This window comes from Sciurus vulgaris (assembly GCF_902686455.1).
Source record: "Sciurus vulgaris genome assembly, chromosome: 17".
NCBI lineage: Eukaryota > Metazoa > Chordata > Mammalia > Rodentia > Sciuridae > Sciurus > Sciurus vulgaris.
The window spans coordinates 53,083,748-53,104,288 of record NC_136478.1 but is presented as its reverse complement, the minus strand read 5'-3'; the positions used below and the strand labels follow the sequence as shown (position 1 = coordinate 53,104,288).

Below are 20,541 nucleotides of genomic sequence, written 5' to 3'. Positions count from 1 at the left end.
AGCTGCGGTGCCCAGAGCGCGGAGCGGAGCGCGCCGGAGCCCGAGCTGGTGAGGGGGCCGAGGCTGCGGGAAGGAGGGGGCTGGAGACTCGGCTTCCTGGGCCCGCGGGGGAGACGGAAGCTGGAGATCGGGATCTAGTTCCTGGGAGAAGCAGAGGGCTTGGGCTCCAGCCTTGTCCGGAGAGGGGAAGACCAGGAGCCCCGATCTCTGAATCCCTGGGAGACGCGACAAGGGTGCTGCTCCCTTACACAGTGGGGTCGGGACTCCCGGACTCCGGGGAGGAAGGGGCGGCGAGACCCGACAGGAGGAGAACGAGTCCCGCTAAAGTAGTCCGGGAGATTGTCCGGGAGATTGTCCGGGAGATTGTCGCGGGCTGCTGGAGAGTCCGAGGCCCGACACCTGGATGGGAGGGAGGCTCTGGGTCGCCGAGGCCAACAGGGTCCGAGCTGGGACCCCCGACTCAAATTCCCGTCCCTCCTCCCGGGGAGCGTTGCCTCCGGAGCCATCAAACCTTGTCCCGACTTCATCCCCCGCCCCAGAAAGCTTCATTCCACGCCCTCCAGTGCTCAGGCCGGTCCTTTGAACTCTCAGGCCCAGCCTCCTGGAGCACTCCGCGAGGCCAGGCCGTCGGGTGCTGCGCCGAGGACCCCAGGCCACGCCCACCCGCCCAGACCACGCCCCGGAGCCCGGACCACGCCCACTCCGCGGGAGTCTGAAGCGGCCATGGGGACTCCCAGTACCCCGGAGGAGAGGTCCGGGTCCCCGCCGGTCCCCGAGTGTGACGCAGAGGTTCAGCCCCAAGGGGCCTCCCAGCCCCATGGTCATCCCGATGAGCCCCAAGAACAGGAGGCGCCTGGGGCCCCGGCGGAGCTTCCTAGCGGCCAAGGAGTGGAGCAGCAGACTGAGGAAGAGGAAGAAGTGGGAGAAGGCAGCAGCACCGAGAGCAGCCGCGACGAGGTGAGGGGCCCTCAGGGCGGCAGCCACTGGGAGACCCAGACAGACAGCGACCCAAACAGGTGACCGGACACACAGATCCATGGAGAGAAACCAGATAGAGACCTAGAGACAGGGAGAAACACACAGAGATGGGGAAAGATCACGACAGATACACGAGCAGACCCAACAGAGACCGACCCAAACGGGTGACTGAACGCACACGTAGAGAAACCAGACAGATGTGGACCCAGAGACAGGGAGAGATACACAGAGATAGAGAGAGACAAACCAGGACTTGGAGCTAGATAGACTCAGACCTACTGAGAGACAGAAACCAGATAGAGACACACAGACCCTTGAGACAAAGATCCCCAAAGAGACTGAGACATGAAGGAGGGAGGGAAGGACAGAGGAAGAGTCCCGAGATTCAGAGGGATGGTTAGAGACACAGAGGGCAACCCAGAAACAAAGGGCGAAATTACTCAGAGAAACAGAAAAACAGGCACAGAAACCTGGCAAGAGGGAAAGACCCCGAGGGACAAATAGACCTCATGATTCCGAGACAGAAGACACACTGAGAGACAGGGGAAGAGACTCAGAGAGACCTGGGGAGAAAAAATCAGAGAGATCCAGGGACTACCAGAAAGTGACGCAAAGAGAATGGGACCTGGATTAAAAAGAAACACCTTCCATGAATCTGCTTTGTACCCCCTTCCTGAACTGTGAGCACCTAGGATCCAGAGGTCCCCAGACCTGCCCCTTCCCCTACCCCCCCTTATAGATAATGGGGCATGGAGGTGAGTGAGCCTGACCGTGATCCCCCAAGGGATGAGGGGTAGGGACCAGACTATTCAGTGATCCCCACTCTCTCCAACTTCAGCCAGAGGGCGCGCCTCCAGCACCGATGCCGGCCACGCCCTCCACATGCACCCCTTATGGGGAAGGGGTGCGAGCTGTGGCGAGGCGGCTCCGAGCACAGAAGCTGGAGGCAGTGACTCGCGTTGCCCTGTTGGAGCAGAGAGTGAAGGAGCTTCAGCGCCAGAAGGAGGAGCTGAGGATTGAGGTGAGGCTGTGGACCCCTTGGGAAGTCTGCCCTCAATTCCTCTGCCACGCCCGCTCCCAGCCCTCTTCTGCCTTGGGTCGGATTCCAGGCCCCCAGCTTCCTCCTTCCTCCAAACCCGGGTGCCCAGAATCCACCCTCAGGAATCCAGGCGTTCAGGCGCCTGGGCCCTTCACAGGTATAGAACCCTCAGCCCCCGCCTACGGACCTTGCTTTCTCTCCGCAGATGGAGGTGGAGGTGGCCCTGCGGCGGGGTGAGCTGGCTGGGGAGCGAGTGGCTGCCCGGCGGGAGGAGGAGCAGCTCCGGGAGCTGCTAGGGCAGCAGCGGGCCGCGGAGCAGGGCGGCCAGGAGCAGCGGGAACAGGTTTGTTCCCCTGCGGCTTCTCCGTTGGTCTCCTTCCTTGCGTGTGTGTATGGATGGGGGGTATTCCTGGTGGTTTGTTCTGGTGACTTGGGCCCCAGGGTTGTCCCTGTTTCCCAGTTGGGTTCACTTGGGATCCAGAAACACAGAGAGCAGATCCTTCTCTTGGTTTCCTCCTCCCTCCCTGACTGTGATTCCAGACCCGGCTCCTCGGGTTCTTCCTTGACTCCCTCTCCTTTTGCTTTTTAATTATCATAGTAGGAAAAACTTCAAACCCACAAAAATCAAATTGACAGCCTCCCTACCTGGTGCTCCCTGACCTCTGCAGTAGTAAATCTCCCTTCCTCCTTTCACGTCCCAACATCTCCATAACATCATTATCTCACCTTAGGAATTTTTATTTTTATTTTATTTTTAATGTGCTAGGGATGGAACCGGGCCTTGCTCATGCTAGGCAAGTGCTCTACCAACTCTTACCTTAAGAATTAATATGTTCTTATTACTGTCTTATTTCTAGTCCATTTTAATTTTTTCCTGGACTGTCTCAAATACACCAGTTAACAGGCGGCTTGTGTGAATCAGCTTGAGTCGTGCTTGGTCGTGATGTCTCCCATGGCTTCATCACCTCTGGTTCTCACCTGGGGTTGTCTCTCCTTGCTGTCTGTTGGAGAAACCAAATATTTGGTCCCATGGGCAGGCTGTGACTGTGACACTCAGTGGCCTTCTATTGCTATGAGCAGGTGGTTCCTTAGTTGTAGAGGCTCAATCAGAGTTAGATGTGCTTGTGCTCTCTGAGCAAGTATCAGGGACATCACTGCTGGCAGTCCAGACCTCCATGAGGTCACTCTGATATCTTTTAATAATCTTTTATCTAAAGATTTTTACTATCCATTGGTGGTCATTGCTTGGATTGATTACCATCATGGCTCGGAAAATGTGACTTAGTATTTATCATTCTTTCTCTTGGCAAGTAGCTTGCATGTTGGCATTCTTGGGACTGGTCCAGGGCCCTCATTTATAATTAAAGATACCGTATTTCTCCAACCATGATTTTTCTCACCCTGATTTCACTCCTGAGGTCTATCTATGTGCCTGCCTATGTACCCAAGAGTACAGGCCCCCAGCCCTCCTCCCTCAGACCCAGGGTCCAGCCCCAGCCTCCTCCCTCAGACCCAGGGTCCAGACCCAGCCTCCTCCCTCAGATCCAGGGGTCCAGGCCCAGCCCTCCTCCCTCAGACCCAGGGGTCCAGGCCCAGCCCTCCTCCCTCAGACCCAGGGGTCCAGGCCCAGCCTCCTCCCTCAGACCCAGGGGTCCAGCCCCAGCCTCCTCCCTCAGACCCAGAGGTCCAGCCCCAGCCTCCTCCCTCAGACCCAGGGGTCCAGGCCCAGCCCTTCTCCCTCAGACCCAGAGTCCAGACCCAGCCTCCTCCCTCAGACCCAGAGGTCCAGGCCCAGCCCTCCTCCCTCAGACCCAGAGGTCCAGCCCCAGCCCTCCACCCTCAGACCCAGGGGTCCAGGCCCAGCTCCTCCTCCCTCAGACCCAGAGGTCCAGGCCCAGCTCCTCCTCCCTCAGACCCAGGGGTCCAGCCCCAGCTCTCCACCCTCAGACCCAGGGGTCCAGGCCCAGCCCTCCTCCCTCATCCAGGCCCAGCCCTCCTTCCTTAGACCCTGGGTCCAGGCCCAGCCCTTCTCTCCAACTCGCAGGGGGATGATTTCAGGAGAAGCCAGGAGTCTTCTTTTCATTCTCCATTCCTAAAGCTGTCTTTGGCAACTCTCTTTTCCACATCATTTGTCCCTTTGTCCCTCGGTCACCAGGCCCTACATGCCTCCCTTTCTGTTACCACTAAGCTCATGAGTCACTGGGTTCTGCTTCCCCTGTGTCTCTCTGATACATCTCTTTCCTGTCCCCGCTGGCCAGGCCCCAGCTCAGGTCTTATGCTCACTCACTGCTTTGAGGACTCCTGAAGGAACTGGCCCTGCTATTCCAGCTCGCAGGGGGATGATTTCAGAGCCTGGTCCTCCTCCATCCCTTCAGTCCTTCATGGCTCCCCATTGACCAGACCTGACATGAGGCACATGGGCAGCCTCCTCGCTGCCATGTCCCAGCAGGCTCCACCTCCCTGGCTGAGGTTTGCCCCCCAAAGTTCTTATGCTGTTCAGTGTCTGTGCACTAGTGCCATGCTGCTCTCTCTGTCCCAATTGTCCTGGTGTCCCCAGGTCTAAATGCTCCCTGATCTGAGGGCCACCTTAAAATCCCCATGTCCAGGAAACTTTGGCTTCCAGCAGGAATTGTTTGTGGCCCAGGTTCCCACATCTCTGTTTTCATCACTCTGATTGTCCTCAATTGTAAATGGCTGTCCCCCTGGAGGACAGGGCCTGAGTTTGGACCCAGGGACCCAGTATTACCCAGGAAGGACATGTTTCCATTCATTCCTTCACGTGTTCCTCTCTTTCCTTTCCCCTTCCCTCCTCCCTACTCTACTTCGCTCTCTTTTCTGCCATGCTAAGGATTGGACTCAGGGCCTTGTGCCTGCTAGGAAAGTACTCTGCCATAGAGCTACACCCAGCCCTTTTTATTTTTTATTTTGAGACAGGGGTCTCAAAAGTTGCTGAGGCTGGCCTTGAACTTGCAATCCTCCTGCCTCAGCCTCCTGAGTAGTAGATTATAGGCGGCACTGCACCAAGCTTCTCCTTAATTTGTTTTTCAAACAGCTGCTAACTTGGAGTCTCCTCTGGGGTGGCCCTGCACAGGGCTGAACCAGACAGGCAGGGTCCTGCCCTCGGAGAGCTGACATGCAGGCAGGGTCTCAGGACTGGCTGGCCTTGCCCTTGCCCTTGCTGGCCTGTTTCCCTCTCTGAACTCGGTCTGAAGCTGAGTCTGGTTGTTTTTCAGGAGCAGAGGCGACTAAGTCAGGAGCGGGAACGTGTGGAGGGTCTTCGCCACAGACTTCAGGAGGCCCAAGGACAGCTGGATTCCCAGCCAGAGGACCAGCGTGAGCGACTTTTGCAGGGGGTACAGGAGGTAAGGGCCCTCTGGATCTTCTCTAGGACCCGATAGCCAGGCCCTAGCCCTCCTCCCTCAGACCCAGGGTCCAAAAGCTCAACCCTTTTCCCTCATTGACCAAGAATCCAGGCTGCAGCCCACTACTTCCCTCCAGGCTTTTTATGTCCCCACTCACAGATGAGGGAACAGCTGGACGTGGCCCAACGCGCCTATGAGGACCTGGAGTTCCAGCAACTGGAGCGGGAGAGCCGGCAGGAGGAAGAGGATCGGGACTGTCCTGGGCTCCAGCTGCCAGAGCCCAAGGTCCAGGAGCTTCAGGCCAGTGTGGCACAGCACAGGGTGAGCATCAGTGACTAGCCCTGCCTGAGGCCATTCCTGTGTGTCTCCCCCACTCCGTGACGCTGACTGAGCCTTCAGTGTGTCACACCCAGTGCTGAGCGTCCATGAGTTTTCACTTGTTGAATCTTCACACAAACCCACAAGGCAAGTCCTGTCCTAGTTTTTCCATATTTAAAATGAAGAAATGGGTCAAAGTTTTTATGTCATCTTTCCCAACGTCACTTAGTTCATGAAGGGTGGAGCTGGGGTTGGAATCTACAGTCTTTGCCACCACCCTCTATTCCTCTCCATCCCTTGTCCAAAAAATGTGCCTGCCAGTCCTTCCTGCAAGCTTCAGGTTGAGAGTCTGGCAGGTTCTGTGAGGAGAGGGGCGTGTTTGACTACACACCAGTGTGCCCTCATCTGGGCTCGAAGCTCTGATGGGGGTCTCCTCCTCCCACCTCTACTTCCGGCTCTTCACATCCCTCTTTCTTGTCCCTCCTCTGTTAGTTTTTTTCTTTCTTTTTTAAGTTTATTTATTTTCATGCGGTGCTGAGAATTGAACTGAGTGCCTCACACATGTAGGCGAGCCCTGTACCTCTGAGCCACAAGCCCAGCCTTCCTCTGCCCCTTTCTTTCTATCTCTCTTCTGTTTCTATCTTGTCTCCTTCCTCTGCACTTTCTCTGCATTTCCGACTTGAGGTTTGTCCTGGTTGCCATTCATTCGATCTGTTCTGGTTTGCCCTCTCTGTCTGTCCCTTTGTCTCTTCTGCAGGACTCTCTGGGGTTGCTATCTCCTTAGGCCTCTGCCTGTATCTCAGTCCCTCCATCCTCTCTCACCTACCCCAGATCTCTTCTGGAACCCCAAATGGGAAGAGGGCACCAGGGAGCTCACTTGCAGGTCCCTCCCCTGGACATTTGGATCACACCTTCTCTGAGGGGACAGAGCAAACTCCAGACTCACAGGGAGGACATGCTTCTGTGGGAGGGTGGGCTGGGGCTCCTGGAGCAGCTGAGTAACCAGGGTAGGGGGTGGCCCTGCAGCGCCGGATCCAGGTCTTGGAGGAGCAGCTCAAGTCTCTGGGGGAGCAGATGGCGGCTGAGAGCCGGGGCTTGAGCCGGAAGAAGAAGGAGGAGACCCTTCAGGCCCTGGCGCAGGTGAGTTTCCTTGGAGACCTGTCCCAAGTCCTCACTTCCCTTGGGTATCCCACCATCTCCCTGTATCATGCCCCCTGGCTCTGGGGATGGCCCATTCTGGCTTCACCATGTGGTAAACCATGATGTCTCCCTAGGAACGGAGCCGACTCCTCCAGCTCAACTGCCTTCAGGAAACACCAGGTGGGGACTTCTCTGAGCCCAGCCAAGCTCTCACAAAGGTAAGGCAGTTCACACACCTGTCAGGCCCCCTCCCTCAAACCCCGGATCCCAGGGGTCCAGGCCCAACCCTCCTCCCTCAGGCCCAGGGGTCCAGGCCCAGCCTCCTCCCTCAGACCCAGGGGTCCAGGCCCAACCCTCCTCCCTCAGGCCCAGGGGTCCAGGTCCAGCCTCCTCCCTCAGACCCAGGGGTCCAGGCCCAACCTCCTCCCTCAGACCCAGGGGTCCAGGCCCAGCCCTCCTCCCTCAGACCCAGGGGTCCAGGCCCAGCCTCCCTGCAGACCCAGGGGTCCAGGCCCAGCCTCCTCCCTCAGACCCAGGGGTCCAGGCCCAGCCCTCCTCCCTCAGACCCAGGGATCCAAGCCCAGCTTCCTCCCGCAGACCCAGGGGTCCAGGCCCAGCCCTCCTCCCTCAGACCCAGGGATCCAGGCCCAGCCCTCCTCCCTCAGACCCAGGGGTCCAGGCCCAGCCTCCTCCCGCAGACCCAGGGGTCCAGCCCCAGCCCTCCACCCTCAGACCCAGGGGTCCAGGCCCAGCCCTCCTCCCTCAGACCCAGGGGTCCAGGCCCAGCCCTCCTCCCTCAGACCCAGGGGTCCAGCCCCAGCCCTCCACCCTCAGACCCAGGGGTCCAGTCCCAGCCCTCCTCCCTCAGACCCAGGGGTCCAGGCCCAGCTCCTCCTCCCTCAGACCCAGGGATCCAAGCCCAGCCTCCTCCCTCAGACCCAGGGGTCCAGGCCCAGCCCTCCTCCCTCAGACCCAGGGGTTCAGGCCCAGCCTCCTCCCTCAGACCCAGGGGTCCAGGCCCAGCCTCCTCCCTCAGACCCAGGGGTCCAGCCCCAGCCCTCCACCCTCAGACCCAGGGGTCCAGGCCCAGCCCTCCTCTATTAGGATCCAGGATTCCCCATCCCAATTCCTTTCATCTTTAGGACTCAGGAGCTCTAGCCTTCGCCTTTCCTCCTCGAGAACTGGCAGTGCAGGCCCACAGCCCTTGCTCTTGCTGGGAAACAAGATACTAAGAACCACATTCTGGCCCCTCTTGTGACTGAGCCTTAGTTTTTCCATCTGAGAAATGGGCTGGCACTGGAGGCATGGGCCAGAGCATCTGAGAATTGGGGTGGCTCTGTGATCTCTTCATCTCTTCCTAATCTTTGCCCTTCTTCCCAGCTGCTGTTCACCCAGAAGACAGACCGGCAGCTGCTGGTGCTACAGGACCCTGCCACCCATGCTGCTGCCACCTCTACCTCTTCCTGCCTCTTCTCCGTCCACAGCTCCCTGCAGGTGCCTCCTTGCTGCTTCTTTGCCCTCATGCCTCTTTGGTCAGTGGGGAGGGAGGGACTGAAAGCAGAGCCCTGTGCCAGAACTTCCACGGGGGCTCTTTGCACGGGGGTGGGGGCTAGGGAAGCTTGACCTAGGGGTATTCGATGACTGCAGTTTTACTTATTTATTTTCTTCCTTCTGCCAACACCCCACCTCTTCCCTGGAGAAATAAGAGCATGTGCACCCAAGAGTAAATTTTAAAAGTGACTGAGCAGGGTGTATTGGTAAGAAGGTCTCTGTGCCCCTGCAGGCCCCTAAGCCCTCTCTCCAGAAGGAAGTTCTTGGTCCTTCCAGAGCTCTTTAAAAATGAGGCCCCTTGAGCTGTGGGTGTAGCTCAGTGGCAGAGCATTTGCCTATAAGCACCACAAAACAAACAAACCTGAAAAACTGGGAGCCCCATCTTCTTAATGGTTTAAACATTTATTGGATGGGTTGGGGCTACTAATTTTTTTTTAATGGAGTAGAAAATATCCGAGTGCTGTGTATGAAGTAAGGGTAAAGAGTACATGGAAAAAAGTCTTGTTTCTGATAGGTTCTTCGAAATTGGTAGCTCTCATTATATCATGTAAACATTTTTTCCCAAAATGTGTGCATTAGCCAGTTGTTCTTTTCTTTTTCTTTTTCTCTTGTTGGTTCTTTTTAGTTAACGTGACAGCAGAATCCATTCTGATACAATTATCCAAGCGTGGAATCTGTCTTTTTCTAGTTAGGATCCCCTTCCTGTGGCTGTACGTGACAGCCGGGTTCTGTGGTGTTTTCATATGTGGACAGGGAAAATGATGTCAGATTCCTCCCGCTGTCTTTCCTTTGTTGGTTTTAATTCTTCATTATCTTCCTCCATCATGGAAACTGTTCTCTGTTGATACATTTAGAGCCGCCTCTTCATTTTTAAGGCTGTAGTAATATAAACAGTAACAAGAGTAGTAATGACAGCTAATTATCAAGTCCTTAGAGAGTGCCAGGGTGGTTGGAAATGCTTCACATAGATCCCACTTAGGTTTTGCAACGATTCTACTGGCCAGGTGACCTCCATTTTATTGGCGAAGACACTGAGGCAGAGAGGTTAAGTTACTTAGCCAGGTGGCGTACGCCAAAGCTAGGATTTGGACCCAAGCATTCTGTTTGCAGAGCCTGTGTTCTCTTTCATTTTATCTTAGGTGGTGCTGGGGTTGGAACCCAGGACCTCTCACATGCTAGACAAGGGCTCTGCCCCTGATCCCAGCCCCAGCTGTGCCAATGTTCTGGCTTCTGTGTGGCACACAGTTCTGTGGTGGGGACATTGAGCTGCCCTCCCTCTGTACGTAGTGATTTGAGGTTTTGCAGTTTAAGCAGTGTTGTTAAGAATACCCGTGTGTGTGTGTGCACTCGTTTGTGTAAAAAATAACATTGAACGCCCTGAGTTCAATCCCCAGCACCACAAAAAAAAAAAAAAAGATGCAAATAATGTTAATTAATATTACATTACCAAATACTATTATATTAGATATAATATGATTATTATATTATTCTATATTATACATAATTATATATTTCACATTCATGAATTAATATTTAAAAATACTTTAAAATGTTTATTATTTAATATTCATTAATGATCATTAATAACAATAATCCATTTTTAGCATTTAAGATAGGCCAGTTCTGTTCTAAGCCAATCTGTCCCTTTACACATGGGATTGCTATTATGTGGAGCTGAGAAACAATTCCTGGCAATTTCACATCTGTAGGATTTCATATCTTCCTCAGAAGAACCCCCCAAAGCAGGTCCTATTATTATTTGGGTGAAGATTTATAGATGGTTTTCTGTAAGAGAAAGTAACTTTCTGTCTGGTTCTTGTGGAAACCTGAGAAGCTGGAGTGTGGGCTGTGTTGCTAGGCAACACCAGCAGAGCATAGTAGGTGCTCAGTGAGAGCCGCTGTTACTATGATATACTTATTAGTATTATTATAATTATTTTCATCCTTGTTCTATTTACCTCACTCTCATCTTTTTAAAATTTAAAAATTAAAAAAAAAATTTTGTGACTACATCAGCCTCTCACTGATGTTCCCCTCTTAATTTTTTTTCCCAATAATTTATTCTTTTTAGTGTGCTGGCATTTGAATCCAGGGCCTTTAATGTCCTAGGCAAGTGCTCTACTACTTGAGCTACATCTCTAGCTCTTTTTATTTTTTGAGGCTTGCTAAGTTGCTGAAGCTGGCCTCGAACTTGTGATCCTCCTGCCTTAGCCTCCCAAGTTTCTGGGATCATAAACATACACCACCACCACACCAAGCCCAATAATTCATTCTTTACACAACAGCCAGAGTGATCCTCATCCTTCCCGCTTTAATATCCTGGCCCCAAGGCCTGAAGTGGCTTCCCTGGCTCACTATGGGCTGCAAGTGCTGTTGTGGCCCTGCCCATGTCTCACTGTGCTCAGCTATGGGGGCATTGATCCATCAACATGCTATAATTTTTCTTGCCTCAGGGCCTTTGCACTTGCTGATCCTTCTACTTGAAGCATCCTTCCTTCAGTCTTCCTTGGACAACTCATCCTTTGGGGCTGAGGGTTGGTATGTAGAAGGCTATTCCTGATTTTCTAATTAGAAGATGATCCTTTTTATTAGTGCCCTGTTCTGGTCTCACACAGCAATTTCTGAGGGTGTGTTCATTTGTAGGATATCTTATTCAGTTCCTTATAATGCAAGCCCCATGCAGACAAAACTGGGGTCTGCATCGCCCATCCTCATTTGCCAAGTATCCAGGCGCTCCCAGCCAGGAAGTGCTGGGGACACTGACTGAAGGAAAGCCCAGGGACTTGGGTCTCAGTTTCCTCTCTGTGAAGTGAAGCTAACACTTCCCAACTCCCAGGGTTTTTTGTTTGTTTGTTTTGTTGTTCTCTGAGATAGGGGTCTCCCTACATTGCTAGGACTGGCCTTGAACTCGCAGACTCATGTGATTCCCCCCACCTCAACCTCCCAAATAGCTGGGACTACAGGCGCCACCACTGTGCCTGGCCTCGGGGTTTTAGGAGGTTCAGCAGACCTGCAGAGTGCCCAGTACAGCCGTCCCTTGGGATCTGTAGAGGATCGTTTCCAGAACCCCCGGGGATCCCAATGTCTGAGGATACTCTGGTCCTTATATAAATGGGGTAGTATTTGCCATTAACCTGTACACATCCTTCTGTGTACCGCAAATCATCTCCAGACAACTTATAGCATCTATAAATAGTTATTATACTGCATTGTTTAGGGAATAAGGGCAAGAGACAAAGTTTGTACATGTTGAGACAGATGCAGCTTTCCTTTCTCTCAAATATTTTTGGCCTGCAGCATGTTGAGTCCAAAGATGCAGAAGCCACAGAGGGCCAAGAGCGCACTGCAGGCACCTAAGGAGCTCTGGATCCTTGCCAGCCATTTAAAAAAAATAAATAAATAAAATAAAATAAAATTTTAATATCAAAAATAAGACAAGCGTGGAAATCACATCAAACAAATGCACAGCTGAAATGTCCTGTGAGAACATTCTGGTAACTCCCTCTTGTGTTAGAAGATACAACACCCTGGCCAACTTGTAATTCTTTATGAAGTCCGGAGCAGGTGGAATTGTCTATGAAGTCAGAAGAATGGTCCCTTGACAGATGTGCCACTGGCCAGGAAGAGGGACAAGGCAGCCTTTGGGGCGATGGGCCATGTGGGCGGCTGATATGCAAGTGTAAACATGGACACTGTTCCAGCTGCCCTCGTGCAGTCTGTGCACTCTCGCCTTAGTATACATGTGGACATATTGTTTATGCATTTATATATACATATACATGTATGTATTTATTTATTTATTGCAGTACTGGGGATTTATTTACAACTGAGCTGCATCCCCAGCCCTTTTCATTTTTCATTTTGAGACAGAGTCTTGCTAAGTTGCCCAGGCTGGCCTGGAACTTGTGGTCCTCCTGCCTTGGCCTCCCTAGGTGGGGTTCCAGGTGTGCGCCACCATGTCTAGCTCAACTTTAGGACACTTTCATTAACCCCCAAAGAAACCCAGCACCCCGTAGCCAGCACTCCCCAATCCGTCCATCTCTTCCTGCCCCTGGAGACCACTATTCTACCTCCTGCCTCTGTATTTATTTGCTCCGTATTAATTTACTCTGGACACTTTATATAAATGGTGCCATAGACCGTGTGGGCCTTTGCCACCGGCTGCTTTCACTCATGTTGACAGTAGGGTTTTCAAGGGTGGCAGATGTAGCTCAGTGGTAAAGTGCTTGCCTAGCATCCTTGAGTCCCTGGGCTCCATCCCCGGCACCTTGGGGGGAAAAAATAAGGATTTTCATCTGTGCCAATTAGATGGTAGTTTTACTTGGCAGCTCTTGGACTTTCTAATGAGATGGAACACCTCTCCTGAGTGCCTGGGCCTTGCATGTTTTCAGGGCTCCATCGGCCTCCAGAGGACTGGAAGCCTGCCCAGGAGAAGAGAGAGAGCGAGCCAGAGGGGATCCCCACGACCTCTGTCCCTCCACTGTACCGGTGAGGCCTCTCCCGTTCCCCACCCACTCTCCTGCCCCCATCTCCACCCATCCTACTGCAGGTGATGGAGGAAACAGTGTGGGCACGGGGCAGGGAGCGTCCTGGTCTCCTCACCTGGTCCCCTTTCCCTCAGGACCTCTCGAGGCCTCAGCTCTCACACCAGCAGTGGAGGCTTCTGGGAGACTTCCCCTCTATCAGCTGCTAAACTGTGGCCCTGGGAACAGGTGAGACAGCAGGGAGAAGAGGTGGGAGATGGGAGGACGAGGCCCAGGCCTGGGAACCCAACCGTCTCTGTTTCCTCCTTCCAGCTCCAAGGCCCTCCACCCAGACATCGCTCACATGGAGCGGCTTCTGCGACAGGCCATGGCAGAGAGGGAACGGCTGATCAAGGCCAGGGTGAGACCCCAGATCCTCTTCTTTAGGAACAGGGTCCCTACCTTAGACCCTCCTCCCTCAGACCCAGGGTCCAGGCCCAGCCCTCTTCCCTCAGACCCAGGTTCCAGGCCCAGCCTCCTCCCTCAGACCCAGGGGTCCAGGCCCAGCGCTCCTCCCTCAGACCCAGGGGTCCAGGCCCAGCCCTCCTCCCTCAGACCCAGGGGTCCAGGCCCAGCCTCCTCCCTCAGACCCAGGGGTCCAGGCCCAGCCCTCCTCCCTCAGACCCAGGGGTCCAGGTCCAGCCTCCTCCCTCAGTCCCAGGGGTCCAGGCCCAGCCTCCTCCCTCAGTCCCAGGGGTCCAGGCCCAGCCTCCTCCCTCAGACCCAGGGGTCCAGGCCCAGCCCTCCTCCCTCAGACCCAGGGGTCCAGGCCCAGCCCTCCTCCCTCAGACCCAGGGGTCCAGCCCAGCCCTCCTCCCTCAGACCCAGGGGTCCAGGCCCAGCCCTCCTCCCTCAGACCCAGGGGTCCAGCCCAGCCCTCCTCCCTCAGACCCAGGGGTCCAGGCCCAGCCCTCCTCCCTCAGACCCAGGGGTCCAGGTCCAGCCTCCTCCCTCAGTCCCAGGGGTCCAGGCCCAGCCCTCCTCCCTCAGACCCAGGGGTCCAGGCCCAGCCCTCCTCCCTCAGACCCAGGGGTCCAGGCCCAGCCCTCCTCCCTCAGACCCAGGGGTCCAGGTCCAGCCTCCTCCCTCAGACCCAGGGGTCCAGGCCCAGCCTCCTCCCTCAGACCCAGGGGTCCAGGCCCAGCCTCCTCCCTCAGACCCAGGGGTCCAGGTCCAGCCTCCTCCCTCAGACCCAGAGGTCCAGGCCCAGACCTTTACCCTCAGACCCAGGGGTCCAGGCCATTTCCCCCACATTTTCCTGGTTGACGTTCTCATTGATCCTTCATCTTGAATCCACAGGAAGGGATGAAAAGGAGCAGAGAAAGTTCCTCAGGCCCAGCTCTTCCTGCCATCATGGTCAGTCCTTCCCCACCCCTCCCTGCTCAGTCTCTCCCCCGGCTCTGGCCCTTTCTTGCACCTCACTCTGTTCCCCTGAAATGCAACAGAAAAAGGTCCTGGGCTTGACAAGGAAGTGGACTGAAAAGGATTCAATTTCTCTTCCCAGTTCAGCCATCTGTGATGTGACTCCTCTGTGGGTACCTGGCTCCATTTCTTTTCCATTTTCTTAAGGATATACCTTAATAGATTTTTCATAATTCTATGATATAATCATATAAGTCCATATTCATATTTCCCTAATTATCTCAAATGTCTTTGGAGTTAGTTTATTTGAATCCAGATGCAAACCAAGCATACACTATGCATTTGGTTAAAGCATCTCTTTTAATCTCTAAGAGTTCTCCTCATATCTTTTTTAAAATTTCATTTATTTATGAAAAATTAATGAACCATTTATTCTGTGGATTTTTTCACATTCTGAATTTTGCTGACATCTACCTTATTAAACTTCTATTTATTTATTTACTTATTTCGGGGATACCAGGCACTATACCACAGAGCTACATTCCTAGTGTTTGTTATGTTATTATTTTTTTGAAACAGGGTTTTGCTAAGTCACTAGGTTGGCCTTGAACTTGTGATCCTGCCTCAGCCCCCTAGGTTGCTGGGATTATAGGCATGTGCCATTGTGATGGGTAAATTTTTTTTTAATCTAGCCTGAATATATTTTCGTTATAAAGAATGATACGGTATTGTGAAAGTGAGGTCACCTTCTCTCTCCCTGATCTTACCTCTGCACAGGTGTTTTTTTTTTATTGTTGAGATGTCTTTGAATCTTTTTTATACTTTTCCACTTGCATCTACTGATCAAAACTTTGCGAATTTATTTGTCACATAAATGAGCACATCATTCTCAACCTGCTTTTTGTTTTCTCAACCACTTATCCCTCCATTATTCATTTTACCCAAAAATGAATCAGCTGCCTACTGTGTGCCAGGCCCTGGGTTACAGCAGTGACCAATGTAAAAATCCCTGCCTTCTAAGAAGTTGATGTGTATTGGAGATGATAAACAAAAAGCAGCATCCTTGGGGCTGGGGTTGTGGCTCAGTGGTAGAGCACTTGCCTAGCACACGTGAGGCACTGGGTCCATCCTTAGCACCCCATAAAAAATACATAAAACTAAGGTATTGTGACCATCTAAAACTCAAATACACATACACACACACACACACGCACACACACACACACACACACACACACACACACACACATAAAAGCAGCATCCTTAAGTCAAATAGATAACAGGTGAGATGCCAGTAAGCATCAGGTGGCCACACGCGGCAGGCAGGGAGGCAGAGCCTTCCATTCTTAGGCACAAGCTCAACCTCATTAAAAATGGAGTGCTCCGACTTTGAAGCAGTTTGCCCTGCCTTGAAGCATCATCATTTATTAAACAGTCCCTGCTGTGTGCATTGTCCCCATACACACACCCACACTGTCTTTGGTGCAGGTGAGCAAGTGTCTCTTGGGATTGGTGCCCAGAAGGGAAAGGCTGGGCTGCAGCTAGCTCATCCTCGAAACAGCCCCAGGAAGGGGGTACTGTGAGACTCCTGTATTTCAGCACAGGGACCTGGAGGCTCCCAGAGGGACAGGGATTCTGTGGCGGTGACACAGTCAACTGGTGGGGGAGTTGAGAGCCCTAAGCCCATCTCAGCTAACCTGGATTGGGGCTCAGCTCTGCCACATCCCAGCTGGGTGAATGTGGTGAGCCATTTCCTTTCTGGAAGCCTCATTTATCCCCCTGTCAAATGGGGACATTAATATGTTGCTTTTGAGAGGAAACAAGGTAATCACTGTGATCATTTGGCGCAGTGCCTGACACACAGAGGGAGCTTCCATGCTGGATGATGATCCTTAGATTTACTGTGTGGATTTGGTGAGATGACCAGGGAAGATTCCAGGCCTTAGTGGGTGGGTGGATTTTTGTTTGATTTTTTGTTTTGTATGGGGGCTTGAACTCAGGGACACTTAACCCCTGAGCTACATCTCTAGCCCCTTTTATTTTTTATTTTGAGACAGGGCCTTGCTAAATTGCTGAGCTGGCTTTGAACTCGAGATCTTCCTGCCTCAGCCTCCTGAGCTGCTGGGATTACAGGCGAGCGCCACTGTGCCCGGCTGTAGTGGGTGTTCCTTACGCCTGGTCTTTCCTCCTCTGCAGCAGGTCATCCTCCCACCTCTTGTCCCCTCCTCCTCATTCTCCCTTATCTCCAACCAGTGCCTCTCCTCTCTGGTCCTCAGCCCTTCTTGCTCTGCCCTGAATTCAGTTTTCAAGCCCCCTACAAAGTGCAGTCGGTGCAGTTGGCGGATCAACAGTACCAGTGTCCCTGGGAGTTCGTGTGACATGCAGAACCTCACCTCTACCCAGGCCCCTACTCTGGAATGACCGAGAGTCTGCATTAAAAAAACAAACAAAAAACAACCCATTGGGCTTTGCTTGCATGGAGAAGCTGTTGCCACCTAGAAGCTGTATGTCATCTGGTGGATTATTTCATGTCTCTATGCCACAGTTCGTTCATCTGTAAAATGGGGCTCATAGGAGCCCCATCAACTGCAACAGTACTGTCGATGCTATCTTGGGCAATAACACACACCTGTGATCCCAGCTACTTAGGAGGCTGAGACAGGAGGATAACAAGTTGGAGGCCGGCCTAGGCAATTTAGTGAGACCCTATCTCAAAAAAATTAAAAAAGGACAGAGGATGTAGCTTAGTGGTAGAGCGCCTCTGGGTTCAACCAGGGCACAGGAGTCAGGGGTAGCTGATGCTCAAAACCCTGGGCAGAGTGTTAATAAATGTAGCTGGTGGGATCATTTTCATGATTGCGATTATTAAGTCACTGACTAAAGGCTGCAGCAGGCCTGGCTCCCTCCTGGGCTCCAGGCTGCACCCCCGCCCCCAATTCCTGACTCCCACAACAGCGGCCTCTTCTCTACCTCCACAGGCCCCACCCGCACCACCACCCCGCCCACCAGGCCCTCGTGTCCTGGATCTCCGGCAGCACCTGGAACGATGGGGCCACAACCCAGAAAGCTGTCCTCATGTGCGAGTGTCCTGCGGCTGCTGCCGGGGGCCCCTGGTCAAGATGGGCGGCCGCATCAAGACCTGGAGGAAGCGTTGGTTCTGCTTTGACCGCCAGGCACGTCGCCTGGCCTACTATGCAGGTAAGCCCAGCCTGGAGCCCTGGGCTCCAGGACTTTGGAAGACCCTTCCAGATGCCTTCTCCACTCCAGGCCTCTGGGAGTCAGCCTCTGCCCCCTCCATCAGGGACGGGGCGTCCAGGCCTCCATTTTCCCCCTCCCTGAGGGTGGAAGAGTTGGGGCCCCTAGTTCCTCCTCTTGTATACCCAGGAGTCACCTCTCTTGTCCAGGGCCCAAGAGTTCAGATCCCCAGTCCCTTTCTCCTTAAGTGACCTAGAATCCACACACACAACCATCCTCAGTAACACAGGTGACAGTTTAGTACAACTCTGGGTCTCAGACCCCATTTCCTATGATGCCCAGGAGTCTGAACCTGCAGTATCAGCACCTTCCCCAACCCCAGCTCCAGGAGTGGGACTCTTTGTCTTTAGATGGTCCCAACTTTCCTTGAGTTCTTCCCTTCTCAAGGACCTAGGACACCAGGTCCCTGGGCCCACCTGCAGTATTGTCCAGCCTCGGACACTCCAGTTTCTCATCTAGCATTGACATCTGCTCACTTCCAACCATGGTACTTTCTGGATCTTCAGACTCTCTCACCATGTTCCTCACCCCAGACCCTGTCTCAGGCTTGACCCAGTGACCCGGGCCTGACACACACACACGGCTCTCACTGGCTCTATTTCTCCCCCTCCTTCCTCCACCAGACAAGGAAGAGACCAAGCTCAAGGGTGTCATCTACTTCCAGGCCATTGAGGAAGTCTACTATGACCACTTACGCTGTGCCTTCAAGGTGAAGCCCCATTCAGGGCCACCCTGCCCCCTCAGTCAGAGCCCAGCAATCAAGCCTTATCCTATCCCTAGCTCATCCTGGGCAAAGCCACCCACAGCTGCTACCATCAGTGCACTCAGGGTCCAATGTGTGCAGAGAACAAAAATTAAAAGCTCAGACTCTAGCCAGGCATGATGGCAAACACCTATCTATAATCCTGGCAACTTGTGAGTCTGAGAAAAGAGGACTGTAAAGTTCAAGGCCAGCCTCAGCAATTTAGGAAGACCCTGTCTCAAATTTTTTTTTTTCAAAAGGCTGGGATTATAGCTCAGTGGTAAAGTACCCTGGAATTCAATCCCCAGTACCAAAAAAAAAAAAAAACGAAACAAAACAAAAGCAAAAACTAACTCAGACTCTGACTCTCAGCCAGCCACTGTTAATTTACTTGGACAAAAGTTAAAAAGTTTTCAAGCAAAAATCTGGGCTCCGGTGGTGCATGCCAATAATCCCAGGTCCTCAGAAGGCTGAGGCAGGATTCCAAATTCCAGGTCAGCCTTGGCAACTTAGTGAGACCCTGTCTCAAAATAAAGTAAAAAAAGGTCTAAGGACATAGCTCAATGACAGCATGAGCGTGAGCTCAAAATACACACACACTTGAATACTGATGCCAAGCTGGGAATGAGTGAGGAGGGCAACGTATGGACTGAGGCAGACTGAGAGCACCGAAATAATACAGCCATTACCATAGTTACCAAATGGGAATAAGCCCGATAGTATCAAACTTTTTTTTTTTTTTTTTTTTGCCGTGCTGGGGATCAAACCCAAGGCCTTGTGCTTGCAAGGCCAGCACTCTACCGACTAAGCTATCTCCCCAGCCCAAACTTATTTTTATTTTATAAAAATAAATATTGGTAACTAATGCAATGTTTAGAATTCTATGGGGAGAGGAGGCAACCCTGGCTTTTTAAGCCTTAAGTTAGAATCGCAGCTGTCTGACATCAGAAAAGTGACATCTCTTCTCCAGCCCAGTTTTCTAAGATGCAAATTGGGCACGCTTCAACCCATGCCCTCGGGGTTAAAAACAGAATGGATGTAGGGCCTTTACACAGCTTCGGTTTGGCAAGTAGGTACTTTGTAAACGGGCACTAACTTTCCAAATTACAAACCAGGAGGTCCTAGATTTGGAGGGGGCTGGGTTTTTAATCCAGGCTGTGGCCAGAGCCTGCTGTCCTAACCACCTTGTACCCTGCTTATTCCAGAGCCCCAGCCCTCGCCTGACTTTCTGTGTCAAAACCTATGAACGCCTTTTCTACATGGTGGCCCCGAGCCCCGAGGCTATGCGCATATGGATGGACGTCATCGTGACCGCGGCAGATGAGAACCACGCCCCCTGAGTGGCCCCGCCCACGGGGGGGTATCCTGGCGAGGCTCCGCCCCGCGCGCACGCGGTGGCGTTCCAAGGCCCCGCCCACCTCGGAAAACGTGGGCCCGCCCCTTTGGAACTCTCCCGGGAATCCTGAGGCGGCTGCTGCTCAGCTGGCCTGAGTCGCGCTGCTGTTCGGGCGGCTGGTGTGGTCCCGTGACGGGGTCACCAGCTCCCGGGGCCCTGCCTGGGGCAGGAGGAAGATTGCAGGGGTGGGGAGAAACTATTTATTGGTGCTCCTGTGAATCCGAATTAAACATAGTGAAAAAACAGGGTTGCTGCTGTGGTTTCCAGCCCAGGCGTCCGGGGCCCCTCGGCCTCTAGGCGGGACTTTGGAGTTATGGGTACCTCAGAGCCAAGCGTCGCACAGCTGTTTCTCTCGTTAGGAAGGAAGACCTTACCCCTATGGCCCTGGCCGGGAGGAGAGGGTTGGGAGACTAAGATCTTTCGCAGTGTTTTTTTAGTTTGTGGGTTTCTCTGCTTCCGACCTGACCTGACTGAGCTGTTGGCAGTTTCTAGGAACGCCTGGGCTCCCTCTCCCCTCAGCCCTTCTCTTCCCTAATCAGCTTGTCACTTTCCAGGTCTAGTTCGGATGTTCCTTCCTTCAGGAAGTCCTTTCTGACCACCACCCGTCTGGGTCAGGCGCCTCCTTTTGAGCTCCCATCCTATCCCTCAGCTCCTGGCTTATCACCCGTGGTGGATCTGTGCTCTTTATAGACCAGAAACTCCAAGAGGACAGAGCCAAGGCTGTTGTGATCTCTGTGTCCCCAGTAATGGAGGGCAAATCTCATTCCATGAAAACAAACAAGAACGTGTCCCTGCGCCCTTGGGTCTTTTTGTACATACCGTTTATTTGTGTAGGCATCTCTCCACACTCCACCCACTTTCTCATTTAGGCTGGA

The 20,541-nt window shown here is 53.1% G+C and overlaps 1 protein-coding gene across 1 annotated transcript; it reads left to right on the top strand.

Annotated features, from left to right (window-relative positions):
• Nucleotides 1-379: 379 nt before the first annotated feature.
• On the top strand, nucleotides 380-19,904 carry PHLDB3 (pleckstrin homology like domain family B member 3). The gene is made up of 15 exons (XM_079117117.1): nucleotides 380-957; nucleotides 1,817-1,999; nucleotides 2,223-2,360; nucleotides 5,251-5,379; nucleotides 5,539-5,700; nucleotides 6,724-6,837; nucleotides 6,972-7,055; nucleotides 8,218-8,331; nucleotides 12,780-12,876; nucleotides 13,010-13,100; nucleotides 13,185-13,272; nucleotides 14,211-14,267; nucleotides 17,252-17,471; nucleotides 18,152-18,237; nucleotides 19,476-19,904. The coding sequence occupies exons 1-15, from the start codon at nucleotides 724-726 to the stop codon at nucleotides 19,608-19,610; spliced, it is 1,932 nt and encodes a 643-aa protein (XP_078973243.1). The 5' UTR covers nucleotides 380-723; the 3' UTR covers nucleotides 19,611-19,904.
• Nucleotides 19,905-20,541: the final 637 nt, after the last annotated feature.